This window comes from Microcaecilia unicolor, chromosome 8, assembly GCF_901765095.1.
Source record: "Microcaecilia unicolor chromosome 8, aMicUni1.1, whole genome shotgun sequence".
Lineage (NCBI taxonomy): Eukaryota > Metazoa > Chordata > Amphibia > Gymnophiona > Siphonopidae > Microcaecilia > Microcaecilia unicolor.
Window position 1 is genome coordinate 189555230 of NC_044038.1, and position 15859 is coordinate 189571088.

The 15859-nt window shown below is 48.2% G+C and overlaps 1 protein-coding gene across 2 annotated transcripts in view; it reads right to left on the reverse strand.

Moving 5' to 3' along the window:
* Window positions 1-15859, reverse strand: part of NOL4L (nucleolar protein 4 like) — a 189367-nt gene that overhangs the window by 29980 nt on the left and 143528 nt on the right. For both annotated transcript variants that reach the window (XR_003943161.1, XM_030212672.1), the window contains exon 5: window positions 2168-2290. Coding sequence is in view for 1 of the 2 variants with exons in the window: in XM_030212672.1 (XP_030068532.1) it covers window positions 2168-2290 (123 nt within the window). In the remaining variant the exon portion in view is untranslated. The remainder of the gene's footprint in view (window positions 1-2167; window positions 2291-15859) is intronic.

Sequence of the window (15859 nt, forward strand, 5' to 3'; positions counted from 1 at the left end):
TCCATCTGTGAGAATAAGCAAGCCTGCTTGTCCACGAAGACATAGATATTTTAAATAAGTAAATAATATGCATGTTCTTTCTGTTCAGAAATTTAGACTGGTCATCTGGAAGAAAAAAAAAAATCTACTCATGGTACAGAGCCAAACTGTGGAACTCTGTTCCTTTGGGTTTACAGGAACAAAAAGATTATGTAATATTTTGCCATAATTTTAAAACATGGCTATTTAGGAAATATTTCAGCTGATTATGTAGTGGGGGAAATAAGTATTTGATCCCTTGCTGATTTTGTAAGTTTGCCCACTGACAAAGACATGAGCAGCCCATAATTGAAGGGTAGGTTACTGGTAACAGTGAGAGATAGCACATCACAAATTAAATCCGGAAAATCACATTGTGGAAAGTATATGAATTTATTTGCATTCTGCAGAGGGAAATAAGTATTTGATCCCCCACCAACCAGTAAGAGATCTGGCCCCTACAGACCAGGTAGATGCTCCAAATCAACTCGTTACCTGCATGACAGACAGCTGTCGGCAATGGTCACCTGTATGAAAGACACCTGTCCACAGACTCAGTGAATCAGTCAGACTCTAACCTCTACAAATGGCCAAGAGCAAGGAGCTGTCTAAGGATGTCAGGGACAAGATCATACACCTGCACAAGGCTGGAATGGGCTACAAAACCATCAGTAAGACGCTGGGCGAGAAGGAGACAACTGTTGGTGCCATAGTAAGAAAATGGAAGAAGTACAAAATGACTGTCAATCGACAAAGATCTGGGGCTCCACGCAAAATCTCACCTCGTGGGGTATCCTTGATCATGAGGAAGGTTAGAAATCAGCCTACAACTACAAGGGGGAACTTGTCAATGATCTCAAGGCAGCTGGGACCACTGTCACCACGAAAACCATTGGTAACACATTACGACATAACGGATTGCAATCCTGCAGTGCCCGCAAGGTCCCCCTGCTCCAGAAGGCACATGTGACGGCCCGTCTGAAGTTTGCCAGTGAACACCTGGATGATGCCGAGAGTGATTGGGAGAAGGTGCTGTGGTCAGATGAGACAAAAATTGAGCTCTTTGGCATGAACTCAACTCTCCGTGTTTGGAGGAAGAGAAATGCTGCCTATGACCCAAAGAACACCGTCCCCACTGTCAAGCATGGAGGTGGAAATGTTATGTTTTGGGGGTGTTTCTCTGCTAAGGGCACAGGACTACTTCACCGCATCAATGGGAGAATGGATGGGGCCATGTACCGTACAATTCTGAGTGACAACCTCCTTCCCTCCGCCAGGGCCTTAAAAATGGGTCGTGGCTGGGTCTTCCAGCACGACAATGACCCAAAACATACAGCCAAGGCAACAAAGGAGTGGCTCAGGAAGAAGCACATTAGGGTCATGGAGTGGCCTAGCCAGTCACCAGACCTTAATCCCATTGAAAATTTATGGAGGGAGCTGAAGCTGCGAGTTGCCAAGCGACAGCCCAGAACTCTTAATGATTTAGAGATGATCTGCAAAGAGGAGTGGACCAAAATTCCTCCTGACATGTGTGCAAACCTCATCATCAACTACAGAAGACGTCTGACCGCTGTGCTTGCCAACAAGGGTTTTGCCACCAAGTATTAGGTCTTGTTTGCCAGAGGGATTAAATACTTATTTCCCTCTGCAGAATGCAAATAAATTCATATAATTTCACAATGTGATTTTCCGGATTTAATTTGTGATGTGCTATCTCTCACTGTTACCAATAACCTACCCTTCAATTATGGGCTGCTCATGTCTTTGTCAGTGGGCAAACTTACAAAATCAGCAAGGGATCAAATACTTATTTCCCCCACTGTATTTATTAAAAATATATATATATCTCGCCTTAACAAGGTGGGTCACAATTACCTGTATGTTTATTTGGGAATTGGTTTATGTTAATTGCCTTGAGCTATGGAGATGGTTAAGCAGTATATAAATGTGAAATTAAATTACATTAAATCAGACACCATATTACAGAAATGAGATGGTCTCATGTACAAAGTGAAAAGAAGTTGCTTCCACTTACACCGATTACCTACTTTTTTTCCTGCCCTTCCATCTCCTTCCTTACTTTTTTCCCTGCCCTTCCATCTCCTTCCTTCCCTACAAATTACTGCCGTTCCTTGCTTATGCACTGTACCTGGGAGGTCTGGTAGATTTCCAACCTCATTCTTTTGGCTGCTTTTCGAGTCTCACTCTCACAAGCTGCTGCCAGAATATTTTCTGCCATCGCTGAGGTCAAGTGGGGTGGTGTCGGTCTTGCCTGTAGAAACCAAATCACTGGGAATAAGGCAATCTCATAGATGAGAAATAAAAGCAGTTCAGACTCAAAAATCCCTATGCATATGTCTGGAATCCCATAGAGAATTTGATTTAAACAGAAGGTATGGAGGAAGAAGTAAAGAGGGCAGTGTATGGCAGGAGAGTGGCCATCAAACATACAGAAAACATGAAAAAAAAACATCAAGGGAGGAAATGGCATTATGTGAGGAAAAGGGTAGCTTAAAGTGTTTGCTCTAAGGAAGCTAACAAAAAACTCAAGTAAGATGCATCTGAGAGGTTGCTGAGAGTGCAGATTCCTAACAAAAGACATATTTTTTTAAACAAGGTCTTTCGTGATTTGGAATAGTGGGAAAGACTAATGGAAAGAACATTTTCAGATAAGACCTTATTTCTCCTTGGGAGACTTTAATCAAGAATCAACCAAGGTACCGTGGTTGCTTCTTTAAAAACCTCTCTGAGAGGGATTTAGGGTCCTGTTTACTAAGCTGTGCTAGAGGCGCATAGGCATTTTTAGCACACGCTAAGCATTAGTGCGTGCTAACTGTGTAGACGCCCATAATATTTCTATAGGTGTATACGTGGTTAACGCATGCTAATTTTTAGCATGCACTAAAAACACTAGTGTACCTTAGTAAATTGGGCCCTTAGTGTTAAATTTTACATTGCTTTTACAGTATAGCGAAGTTACTTACCTGTAGCAGGTATTCTCCGAGGACAGCAGGCTGATTGTTCTCACAATTGGGTGACGTCCGACGGCAGCCCCAGATCGGAAGATCTTCATAGCAACAAAGTTTGCTAGCCCTCGCGTGCACATGCACGAACCGCGCATACGTGACCGTCTTCCCGCCCAACTCCAAAGGGGAGGAGGGCGGGTTTGTGAGAACAATTAGCCTGCTGTCCTCGGAGAATACCTGGTACAGGTAAGTAACTTCGCTTTCTCCGAGGACAAGCAGGCTGCTTGTTCTCATGATTGGGGTATCCCTAGCACCCAGGCTCACTCAAAACAACAAACAGAGGTCAACTGGACCTCACAACGGCGAGGACAAAACTGAAATTGACCTAAATAGAACCAACTAACTGAGAGTGTAGCCTGGAACAGAATAAAACTGGGCCTAGGGGGGTGGAGTTGGATTCTAAACTCCAAACAGATTCTGCAGCACCGACTGCCCGAACCGACTGTCGCGTCGGATATCCTGCTGAAGGCAGTAATGAGATGTGAATGTGTGGATAGATGGCCACATCGCAGCCTTGCAAATCTCTTCAATATTGGCTGACTTCAAGTGGGCCACTGACGCTGCCATGGCTCTAACACTATGGGCCGTGACATGACCCTCAAGAGTCAGCCCAGCTTGGGCGTAAGTGAAGGAAATGCAATCTGCTAGCCAATTGGAGATGGTGCGTTTCCCGACAGACACTCCCCTTCTGTTGGGATCAAAAGAAACAAACATTTGGGCAGACTGTCTGAATGGGCTTGTCCGCTCCAGATAGAAGGCCAATGCTCGCTTGCAGTCCAATGTGTGCAACTGACGTTCAGCAGGGCGGGTCTGAGGACGGGGAAAAAATGTTGGCAAGACAACTGACTGGTTCAGATAGAACTCCGACACCACCTTCGGCAAGAACTTAGGGTGAGTGCGGAGGACTACCAAGGCTTGAAGCTCACTGACTCTACGAGCTGAAGTGACTGCCACCAAGAAAATGACCTTCCAATTCAAGTACTTCAGATGGCAGGAATTCAGAGGCTCAAAAGGAGCTTTCATCAGCTGGGTGAGAACGACATTGAGATCCCACGACACAGTAGGAGGCTTGATAGGGGGCTTTGACAAAAGCAAACCTCTCATGAAGCGAACAACTAAAGGCTGTCCCTTGATAGGCTTACCCTTTACACGATAATGAAAAGCACTAATTGCGCTAAGATGAACCCTTACAGAGTTGGTTTTGAGACCAGACTCGGACAAGTGCAGAAGGTATTCAAGCAGGGTCTGTGTAGGACAAGAACGAGGATCTAGGGCCTTGCTGTCACACCAGATGGCAAACATCTTCCATTTGGAAGAATAACACCTCTTCGTGGAATCTTTTCTGGAAGCAAGCAAGATTCGGGAGACACCCTCAGAAAGACCCAAGGAGGCAAAGTCTATGCTCTCAACATCCAGGCCGTGAGAGCCAGGGACTGGAGGCTGGGATGCAGAAGCGCCCCCTCGTTCTGAGTTATGAGGGTTGGAAAACACTCCAATCTCCACGGTTCTTCGGAGGACAACTTCAGAAGAAGAGGGAACCAGATCTGACACGGCCAGAAGGGAGCGATCAGAATCATGGTTCCACGATCCTGCTTGAGTTTCAGCAAAGTCTTCCCTACCAAGGGTATGGGAGGACACGCGTACAGGAGGCCCTTCCCCCAATGAAGGAGAAAGGCATCCTACGCTAGTCTGCCGTGGGCCTGAAGTCTGGAACAGAACTGAGGGACCTTGTGGTTGACCTGAGTGGCAAAAAGATCTACCAAGGGGGTGCCCCACACTTGAAAGATCTTGCGTACTACTCTCGAGTTGAGAGACCATCATGAGGTTGCATTATCCTGCTCAACCTGTCGGCCAGACTGTTGTTTACGCCTGCCAGATACGTGGCTTGGAGAAACATGCCGTGCTGGTGAGCCCAAAGCCACATCCTGATGGCTTCCTGACACAGGGGATGAGATCCGGTGTCCCCCTGCTTGTTGATGTAGTACATAGCAACCTGATTGTCTGAATTTGAATAATTTGATGAGACAGCCGATCTTTGAAAGCCTTTAGCGCATTCCAGACCGCTCGCAACTCCAGGAGATTGATCTGAAAACCTGTTTCCTGGAGGGACCAACTCCCTTGAGAGTATGAAGCCCATCGAAATGAGCTCCCCATCCCAGGAGAGATACATCCGTCATCAGCACTTTTTGCGGCTGAGGAATTTGAAAGGGACGTCCCAGGGTCAAATTGGAGCGAACTGTCCACCAATGTAGGGAGGTGAGAAAACTCGTGGACAGTCGGATCACGTCCTCCAGATTCCCTGCAGCTTGAAACCACTGGGAAGCTACGGTCCATTGAGCTGATCACATGTGAAGACAGGTCATGGGAGTCACATGAAGTGTGGAGGCCATGTGGCAAAGCAATCTCAACATCTGCCAAACTGTGATCTGCTGAGATTCTCGTACCCAGGAAATAAGGGACAGAAGATTGTCTGTCCTCGCCTCGGGAAGGTAGGCATGAGCAGTCTAGCAGAGCTCCTATAAATTCGAGTCTTTGTACTGGAAGAAGATGGGACTTTGGATAATTTATCACAAACCCTAGTAGCTGCAGGAGTTGAATAGTCATCTGCATGGACTGTAGAGCTCCTGCCTCTGAGGTGTTCTTTACCAGCCAATCGTCGAGATAAGGGAACACATGCACTCCTAGCCTGCGTAGAGACGCCGCCACGACTGCCAGGCATTTTGTGAACACCCTGGGTGCAGAGGCGAGACCAAATGATAGCACACAGTACTGAAAATGCTGTATTCCCAGACGGAATTGAAGATACTGTCTGTGAGCTGGCAGTATCGGGATGTGAGTATAAGCATCCTTTAAGTCCAGAGAGCATAGCCAATCGTTTTTCTGAATCATGGGAAGAAGGGTGCCCAGGGAAAGCATCCTGAACTTTTCTCGGACCAGATATTTGTTCAGGGCCCTTAGGTCTAGGATGGGACGCATCCCCCCTGTTTTCTTTTCCACAAGGAAGTACCTGGAATAGAATCCCAGCCCTTTCTGCCCCGGTGGCACGGGCTCAACCGCATTGGTGCTGAAAAGGGCGGAGAGTTCCTCTGCAAGTACCTGCCTGTGCTGGAAGCTGAAGGACTGAGCTCCCGGTGGGCAATTTGGAGGTATGGAGATCAAATTGAGGGAGTATCCTAGCCGGACTATTTGGAGAACCCACCGGTCGGAGGTTACAAGAGGCCACCTTTGGTGAAAAAACATTAACCTCCTTCCTACCAGCAGATCGTCCGGCACGGACACTTTTATATCGGCTATGCTCGCCTGGAGCCAGTCAAAAGCCCATCCCTTGCTTTTGCTGGGGAGCTGCAGGGGCCTGTTGAGGCGCACGCTGTTGACGTGAATGAGCGCTCTGGGGCTTAGCCTGAGCAGGCTGGCGGGAAGGTGGATTGTACCTATGCTTATTATGAGCGTAGGGAGCATTCCTCCTCCCCCCATAAAAACGTCTACCTGATGAGGTAGATGCTGAAGGCGTCCGGTGGGAGAGTTTGTCGAATGCGGTGTCCCGCTGGTGGAGCTGTTCTACCACCTGTTCGACCTGCTCACCAAAAATGTTATCCCCCCAGCAAGAAGCATCCGCAATCCGCTGCTGGACTCTATTCTCCAGGTCAGAGGTACGCAGCCATGAGAGTCTGCGCATCACTATACCTTGAGCAGCGGCCCTGGACGCAACATCAAAATTGTCGTAAATACCCCTGGACAGGAATTTGGGACACGCCTTCATCTGCCTGACCACCTCCTAAAAAGGCTTGGCCTGCTCCGACGGGAGCTTATCGACCAAGTCCGTCAGCTGCCTCATATTGTTCCGCAAGTGGATGCTCTTGGACACGAGCATAGCAGAATGGTAGGCCTTCCTCCCAAAGAGTCCAGTCCTAGACTCCCGTCCCGGGGGCGCCGAGGTGTAATCCCTAGTACTCTTGACTTTCTTGAGAGCCAGATCCACAACTCCAGAGTCAAGAGGCAACTGGGTCTTCATCAACTCTGGGTCCCCGTGGATCCGATACTGGGACTCAATCTTTTTGGGGATAGTGGGATTACTTAAGGGTTTCATCCAGTTCGCCAACAATGTCTGCTTAAGGGGAACAGTGGGCGACTCCTTAGGTGGCGAAGGATAGTTCAGAACCTCGAACATCTCAGCCCTGGGCTCATCCTCAGTAACCACTGGGAAGGGACTGGCCGTAGACATTTCCCAGACAAATGATGAGAAAGACAGACTCTCAGGGGGAGAAAGCTTCTCTCTGGCGAAGGAGTGGGATCAGAAGGAAGACCACAAGACTCCTCATCAGAGAAATATCTGGGGCCTTCCTCTGCCTCCCACGAGGCCTCACCTTCGGTATCGGACACCAGTTCTCAAACTGTGGCCCGAAGCCGAGCCCATCTCGACACCGAGGAACTAAGTCCTCTATGGCGATGTCGAGAAGAAGACTCCCTCGCCACCGGCGATGAAGCTCCCTCCAGCGACATGGATGGGGAGTCAACTTGGGTGGCAGCGGACGCCGATGCCGCAAGTAGTACCAGCGTCGCAGTCCTCACCACGGGCGGGGAGCCAACCGCCGCATCTCTCGACGGTATAGCAGATGGTCGCAGCAGTCCTTCCAGAATCCCCGGAAGTATGGCTCGGAGGCGCTTGTCTAGAGCGTCTGTCGAGCAAGGCTGTGGGGCCGGTACCGGTGACGAGGACAGAATCTGCCTGGGGCGCAGAGGCGGTACCGGGCTGTCCGGAGCAGAGCGCATCAATACCTCCTGAATGGAGGGTGAGCGGTCCTCCCGGCGTTGATTGCTTTCCAGGTGCCGATTCCCTCGGCGCCCCGGAGCTCTCGGTACCGTGACAGGAAGGTGACCGATGATGGTGCTTCTTCGCCTTCGCTCGAAGCACGTCAGCGGTACCTCCTGGTACCGAAGAGGAAGACGTGGAATCCACACATCTCCTCGGGGACGGGTCCAAAGGTGGGCGGTCCCGGGGGGCCTGTACTGCAGGAGCCCTCGAGGCCGGTGGAGACCCACTCGATGGCTCACTGCTACCAGCGTGGATCTCTGGACAGCCATCACCTGCGCTCCGGACGTCGATGCACCCTCCGATGCCGACATCGATACCGGTGATGACCTTGGTACCACTGGCTCTGTCGACGTCGAAGGACCGGACTGGGCTCCGAACAACAGGTTCCACTGAGCCGATCTCGCCGCCTGGGTCCTCTTTTTTAACTGAAGACACACGTGCAGGCGTTGGGACAATGACCAGCCCCCAAATACTGAAGACACGAGACGTGCCTATCAGTGAGCGAGATAGTCCAGCTGCACCACGTGCACTTCTTGAAGCCGCTGGCAGGCTTCGAGGACATGGGCGGAAAAATCGCGCCGGCGAGGTCAAAATTCGCGATGGTGCCGAAAACAAGACACCAAAGAGGGAAAAACCGCATGGGGCGGCCAAAATGGCCGCTCACAGACAAAGAAAGGAAACTTACAGGCAAAACTAAAGAAATAGAGGAAACTTTTTTAACGGTGTACACGAGCGAACTCGAGAAATACGCCAAACTCGGCGAAAAAAGCGGTGAAAAGTGGCAAAAATGCAGCGAGGGCCTCTCTGGGACACAGAACCGCCGTAAAACAGCCTTCCTGAGCCGCGGAAAAAAAGAAACTGAGGAGCACGTTCGCGCTACGTGCACGCGAGGGCTAGCAAACTTTGTTGCTAGTAAGATCTTCCGATCTGGGCTGCCGTCGGACGTCACCAATCGTGAGAATAAGCAGCCTGCTTGTCCTCGGAGAAGCAATATATAAGGAAATCCTGCAGATTTCACATTTCAACTTCATTTACGTTTCAACAATTTTATTGAAGACAAAATAACATGAAATCTGTACATAGGAAGCACTTGATATAACTAAAACACATAACTAGCAGTCAGCCCCTCAGCGCTGAAGTATACATGACATCATCTTCAAACGTTTAATTTTTGCCCCTTCTCCCCCCCCCCCCCCCCCCTGGCTAACCTTAAATCTTCTGATCATACCCTTCCCTAATCCCCCCCTCCAACTATCCTATCCCCTTCCCTCTTCCCCTTCCCTTATCTACCCCTCTTCTCCCCCTCCCCTTGCGGGAGACACTGTGCAAACTGCAAGGTTCAAACACTCATTACCATTTTGACCAATCATAGCTTATTAAGTACAAGGCTTCTACCACGGTGTGTGAGGTTATCTATAAAAGGTCCCCAAATCTTTAAGAAGCGAGTTTTCCGTTTGAAGGATCCTTTAGCTTCTTTCGCCTCCCACATCGTTAATTGGTGGATTGATTCCGCCAGTGCCAATACTCAGGGGGTTCTGAAGAAGTCCATGACTGTAAGATACATTTCCTGGCAAGCAAACAGAATTTACGGCATAATAGTTTCTCATCTGCTTTCAGGCCCCCAAATGATCTCGGACAATCCAACACCATTTGAAGAGATGTTCCTTGGAGTTGGGTAGACAAAATAAAAGATAAAAATCCCCTCACTCTTCTCCAAAATTGCCGTATCCGTGCACATTCCCAAAAAGCATGATAATAGGTATTGTTTGAGGTATTGCATTTCAAACAAACAGGTGTATGGATCCCCCCCGTTCTAAATAGTTGAACCTGTGTAAAGTAGGCCCTGTGTATCACTCTAAAAGCACATTCGCGATAATTCGCTCCACTGACCAATTTGGGTATTCCTTTAATATGATCAGCTATGTTCCAATCAGCAAGGCTTTCCCCCACATCTGCTTCCCATCTTTGCCGCTGGACCAGCTCTTCCCCAGGCACCATGGACCATATCTTCACCTGAATACTGGAAATAGAGGGAGCCTCTTCTGCGAGCTCCATAAACAGGTCTTGAATCTTCTTACCCATACCACATGTCACTGCTTCTTTATCTAAGGACCTAATATAATGTTTTAACTGACAGTGAGCAAAAGTATCGCCCCATTTTATAGATTCAGGTTGGATCAGTTGCCCTAATGCTTTAATCTCGCCATCTGAATTCACCACTTGCCCGACATTACTAATGCCCACCTGTGCCCATCTTGCAAAAATCTGATTCACCAATCCGGGTAAGAATCCTGGATTCCACACTATTGTTAAAAGTTCCGTAGTATGTGCACCCCCCCCAAACATTTCGTCAAAAATTTCCAAGCGGTTTGCATGGGGCCCCAAAGCATCGATTGCCTAATAACCATTGGTATTAAAGATCTATCTGCATGTAATAAAGACATCAGTGTGTACGGTTGAAAGAGGGCTCTTTCCATCTCAAGAGGTGTGTTGTAGTCAGTGGAAAAGTTCCAGTCCCTAACATGCCATGAGAGACAAGCGATGTTGTAATATTGCAAATTAGGCATTCCCAGCCCTCCCTGCCGCCAGCCGCCCCATAAACATGCCAGTCTTATCTTAGCTTTTTTGTATGCCCAGCAGAATCAAATAACTAGCCGGTAGAAAATTCTAATGTCTTACTTTAACAAACACAGTGGTAGAATTTGTAGCATGTATAGCCAGCTGGGAAGTATGACCATTCTGACAAGACATAGTCGCCCCGACAGGGACAATGTTAGAGGGCGCCACATCTCCAATTGCTGCTCTGTCTTGTCCAAAAGTCTCTTTACATTTACTCTATAGAGCTTCTTTGTCTGCGTGGTAAGAAGGATCCCTAAATATCTAAATGAGTCCACCTCCCAGCGCAGAGGGAACTGTTCCGGCCAAAGTCGCTTTGTGTCAATTGGTATCGCCAGCGCCTTTGATTTATCAAAATTTAATTTAAACCCAGAATATGCCCCAAATTCCTGAAAAATCTCTAAAAGGGCTGCTAAAGATTCCCTTGGTTCTGTGAGCAGGACCAAAAGGTCGTCAGCAAACCCACAACCCTAAACTCCTGCGCCCCAATTTGTACCCCATGTCTAGCTAGACATGAACTCAAGTCTCGAATCAAGGGGTCCAGATACAGGGCAAATAGCAACAGGGACAAAGGGCATCCCTGTCTGGTCCCGCACTGAATCTCAAAATCCCCAGAGCTTACACCATTTACCATCACTCTAGCCCGTGGGGAGGCGTACAATGTCCCAATCGCCTGCATAAACCATCCCTGAAACCCAGAAGTATCTAAGACAGAAAATAGAAAGGACCACTCCACTCGATCAAATGCTTTTTCAGCGTCGAAACTAATCATAATGGAGGCCTCCTTGGTCGTCTCTAATCATTCCAGAGAAGCTAAGATACGTCTTATATTCCTTGCAACCGATCTCCCCTGTACGAACTCCACTTGTGCCTCGTGCACTATATCTGGGAGCACTCTGCGCAGTCTATTAGCTAATATTGTCGCTAACAATTTTACCTCCTGATTTAAGTAGAGGAGTGTGGTAGCTTTGATGTCCCCATGCATACTTCCTACCCACCCCCCTCCTCCCACCCTGTCAGACTGTCATAGTAATGCTTGAATGTTTTCACTTATATACACTGTCAACTAGCACATTTGCTTATTTCCGATCTGAGGAAGAAGGGCAACCTTCGAAAGCTAATCAAGAAATGTATTAAGTTATGTCCAATAAAAAGGTATCATCTTATTTTCTTTTCCATGTTTATTTTGTTGATTTCTATTGATAACCTCCTGATTTAAAAGAGATATAGGTCTATAAGATGCACCATTGTGGGGTCCCTCTGTGGTTTGGGCAGAACTATAATTTGAGCTAGATTAAGATGATCTGGTAAACGACCATCTGTTACCCAGGAGTTGAATGCGTTAGTTAGCGCAGGCACTATAGGATCTCCCATCATTTTATAGAATTCTGCTTTAAGTCCATCTGGACCCGGTGCTTTCCCCACTTTACTTTGAGCAATTACCCAACTAACTTCGTCTATGGTAACAGGCGCATTCAGTCTTCTGTTATCTGATTGTGTTATGGTTGGTGTCTCAATATTCCCCAAGTATGGATCTCCTGATAAACCTCCCTCATCCTCCATGTCGTATAAGTGTTGATAAAAATTTTTAAATACTTCTCTTATTTCTTCATCCTTATGAAGGAGCCGTCCCTCGTGTCAGAATTTGTCTCGAGGTTTGCTTTGGGGCCGCCAACCTTGCCAACATTTTCCTCCCTTTGTCCCCGTGTTAATAAAGGTGATATTTATAGAACTGTTGGGATTTAACTGCTCTGTCATGTAATAAGAATTTAGTGTGGTTTGAACTGCCACAATGTCCCGGTGGACCCCAAGTGATGGCTGCACTCCAAATATCCGCCGCAATCCCCGTAATTCCTTTTCCTGCCGCAAAATCTCCCGGTCCCTGACCTTCCTATGGTGGATGACATAGCTGATTATATCCCCACGCAGTACCGACTTGGCTGCTTCCCATAGCAACATGTCGTCCGTTGTGGGTCCCTCATTATGTTTTAAGTACTCAGTCCATTTCCCTAGAAGATATTCCTTAAACTTCCCATCAATGTACAAATAACTAGGGAATGACATATACTAACCACAATCGCTCAACTGCAAAACACTATGCACAACTTTGTGCATAAACACACTCTGAACCTTACTGTACCATAAATATTACACTGGGCAGAACCTAATACACCAATATACCACCCATACGGAAAATGCAGACCGTCAACAATATTGAAACAAGGGATCATAATATCACAATTCTCATGTAGAGCCACAAAATATCCTAATTCATGTTTAATGTGGGATAAATGTCATAAATAAGTAAATAAACTTTTAATGTTGAACACCTAATTCTCAAAGTGGACATATTCCAAACACTATAATGAAATAAAATGATCTTTTCTACCTTTGTTGTCTGGTGACTTTGTTTTTCTGATTGTGCTGGCCCAGTATCCGATTCTGCTGCTATCTGTCCTCTTAACTCCGTTTCCAGGGCTTCCTTTCCATTTATTTGTTTACTTTCCGCTTTTCTTCTTCATTTCTTGTCCTATATCCATAAGTAAAAGCTGGGTCCTCTGCAAACTTGACTGTCCAGTGGATCCAGCTTTTGCCTATTTTCGTCATGTGCAGTTTTTCTACTCTCTTCCTTTTCCGTCATCTCATCTCCTTCCTCACTCCTCCCCCCCCCTCCATGTCCAGCACCCCTCCTCTCCCCCCTACCCCCCCTCCATCCACCCATGTCCAGCAACTCTCCTCTCCCCTTCATCCACCATGTCCAGCAACCCTCCTCTCCCCTTCCCTCCATCCACCCATGTCCAGCAACCCTTCTCTCCCCTGCCCTCTCCTCTCCCCTTCATCCACCATGTGCAGCAACCCTCCTCTCCCCTCCCCTCCATCCACCCATGTCCAGCAACCCTCCTCTCCCCTGCCCTCTCCTCTCCCCTTCATCCACCATCTGCAGCAACCCTCCTCTCCCCTTCCCTCCATCCACCCATGTCCAGCAACCCTCCTCTCCCCTGCCCTCTCCTCTCCCCTTCATCCACCATGTGCAGCAACCCTCCTCTCCCCTCCCCTCCATCCACCCATGTCCAGCAACACTCCTCTCCCCTGCCCTCTCCAATCCCCTTCATCCACCATGTGCAGCAACCCTCCTCTCCCCTCCATCCACCCATGTCCAGCAACCCTCCTCTCCCCTGCCCTCTCCTCTCCCCTTCATCCACCATGTGCAGCAACCCTCCTCTCCCCTCCATCCACCCATGTCCAGCAACCCTCCTCTCCCCTGCCCTCTCCTCTCCCCTTCATCCACCATCTGCAGCAAACCTCCTCTCCCCTCCCCTCCATCCACCCATGTCCAGCAACCCTCCTCTCCTCTGCCCTCTCCTCTCCCCTTCATCTACCATCTGCAGCAACCCTCCTCTCCTCTCCCGTCTGCCCTCGTTTCCTTCCTGCCCCCCCCCCCCGTACCTTTAAATATTATATTTTGCTGGAGTTGCGGGCAGCACTGGCATTGAAGGCATCAGCAGGCTCATCGCGGTTCCAGCAGCCTTCCCTCGCAAGTCGGATGATGGCTAAGCCCTCGTAGAAACAGGAAATACGTCAGAAGAGGGCGGAGCCATCATCTGACTTGCGAGGGAAGGCTGCTGGAACCGCGATGAGCCTGCTGATGCCTTCAATGCTGGCGCTGCCCGCGACTCCAGCAAAAATATAATATTTAAAGGTACGGCGGGCGGCGGCGGGGCAGTGGCGAGCTGGGGAGGCTTAGCCTCCCCAAGCCTCTTATAAGGGGCGCCTATGTTCCCTGTCATAGGGGTGTAATGTCCTCCAAACGTCTATAAGATCCAATAATGAGCAAAAGTTGGGTAATCCCTTAGTCCCAGGTTGCCTCCGCCTGGGGGGGGGTGAGATTTGTCTACGGTAGGATCCCATGTCATGTTAAAATCCCCCCCCCCCCCAGTAATAATGGGAGTGTCTCTGCTTTGGTTAACAACGCCACCAGCTTTTTATAAAAATTAAGATCCAGCTGATATGGGGCATATATACTGCCCAATAAAACTTTGTGGCGAGCCACCATCGCAGAGACAAAAATAAACCGTCCATCAGGATCTTTTACAATATTAGTAAGCTGTGTAGCCACTCCTTTCCTGATAAGGATAGCTACTCTGCCTTTTCGCCCGACTGCTGCAGACGCAATACAATCCCCCACCCACCATCTCTATAATTTAGCATGTTCACTGTCAGTTAAATGTGTTTCTTGTAAATATACAATGTCAGCTCTAATACGCTGTAGGTGATGCAGTATTTTAGATCTCTTAATTGGTGAATGTATTCCCCCGTTTCAGGTTACTATCTTAACCAGGCTCCAATAAAATTACAGAAGTAGTTTGCCATGCCATCTCTATGTCCCTAGAGAAGAGCCAGCCCAGCCCCTGGCCCCTCCTTTTCTTTCTCCCACCAAGCTTAACCTTCCTTACTGCCCTATTATCCGTTACCCCAAGCATACCTACCATTAGTCCTTCTCCCGCTTTCCACAGTGTATCCCACCCTACCTGATCCCTTCCCCACTCCAAATCCCTCCCTTCCCTCTCATCCTTCCCAGTACCACAATCCTGACACCCTCCCCTATCATTATCTTACCCTCACTATTCCCTGATAAACCCCTAAAGGTTTTAGGTCACACTTAGCGCCCCCTCCATCCCAAACCTTAACTTTGTGAGCATATTCTTCTCATACGCCCTTTTTATAATATCCCTACTTCCACCCTTTATTATGTCCCTCGCTTCCTTTCTCCAACAGTGAAAACAAACATTCAATTATACATAACCTCGAACCAACATTGTCCCCCAACTGGCCCCATATCAGTTCAACACATACGCTCCAAACTTTGAGCTAATTAAGTGACTTTGCCAGCCCCTCAAGGAGCCTCAGCTATCTTCTCGCAGGGCTGCACAGAGTTCCATGCACTTGCTCCCCCAGACATAGTGAATATGCCTGCAGAACTCCACAGCGTCCTTCTCTGTGTTTCACAGCGAGATCCGAAAGTAATAATCAATTGTAATCCATGCTCTGTGTCGTGAATATTCCTCCTGTGCTGTGGCGTCCTCGAAATACAAGTTCCTCTTAGGATCCTCCACCCGTCTCAGCATTCGCTATCCAACAGTTGTACAAACTTCTGCGCCTCTTCCACCGAGAAATAAATGTCTGTAGAGGATTGATATGTAATTCTCAGCCATGCAGGGTATAACAACGCGAATCGAATCTTGCGCTTCACGAGTTCTGAGCAGATAGGGGAGAATAATTTCCGTTGAGCAGAAACCCCCGCCGAATAATCTTGAAAGCATAGTACTTTATGGGTACCGCACTTCAGCTCCTTTCCGCCTCGAATCGCCTGCATGATCGCCGTTTT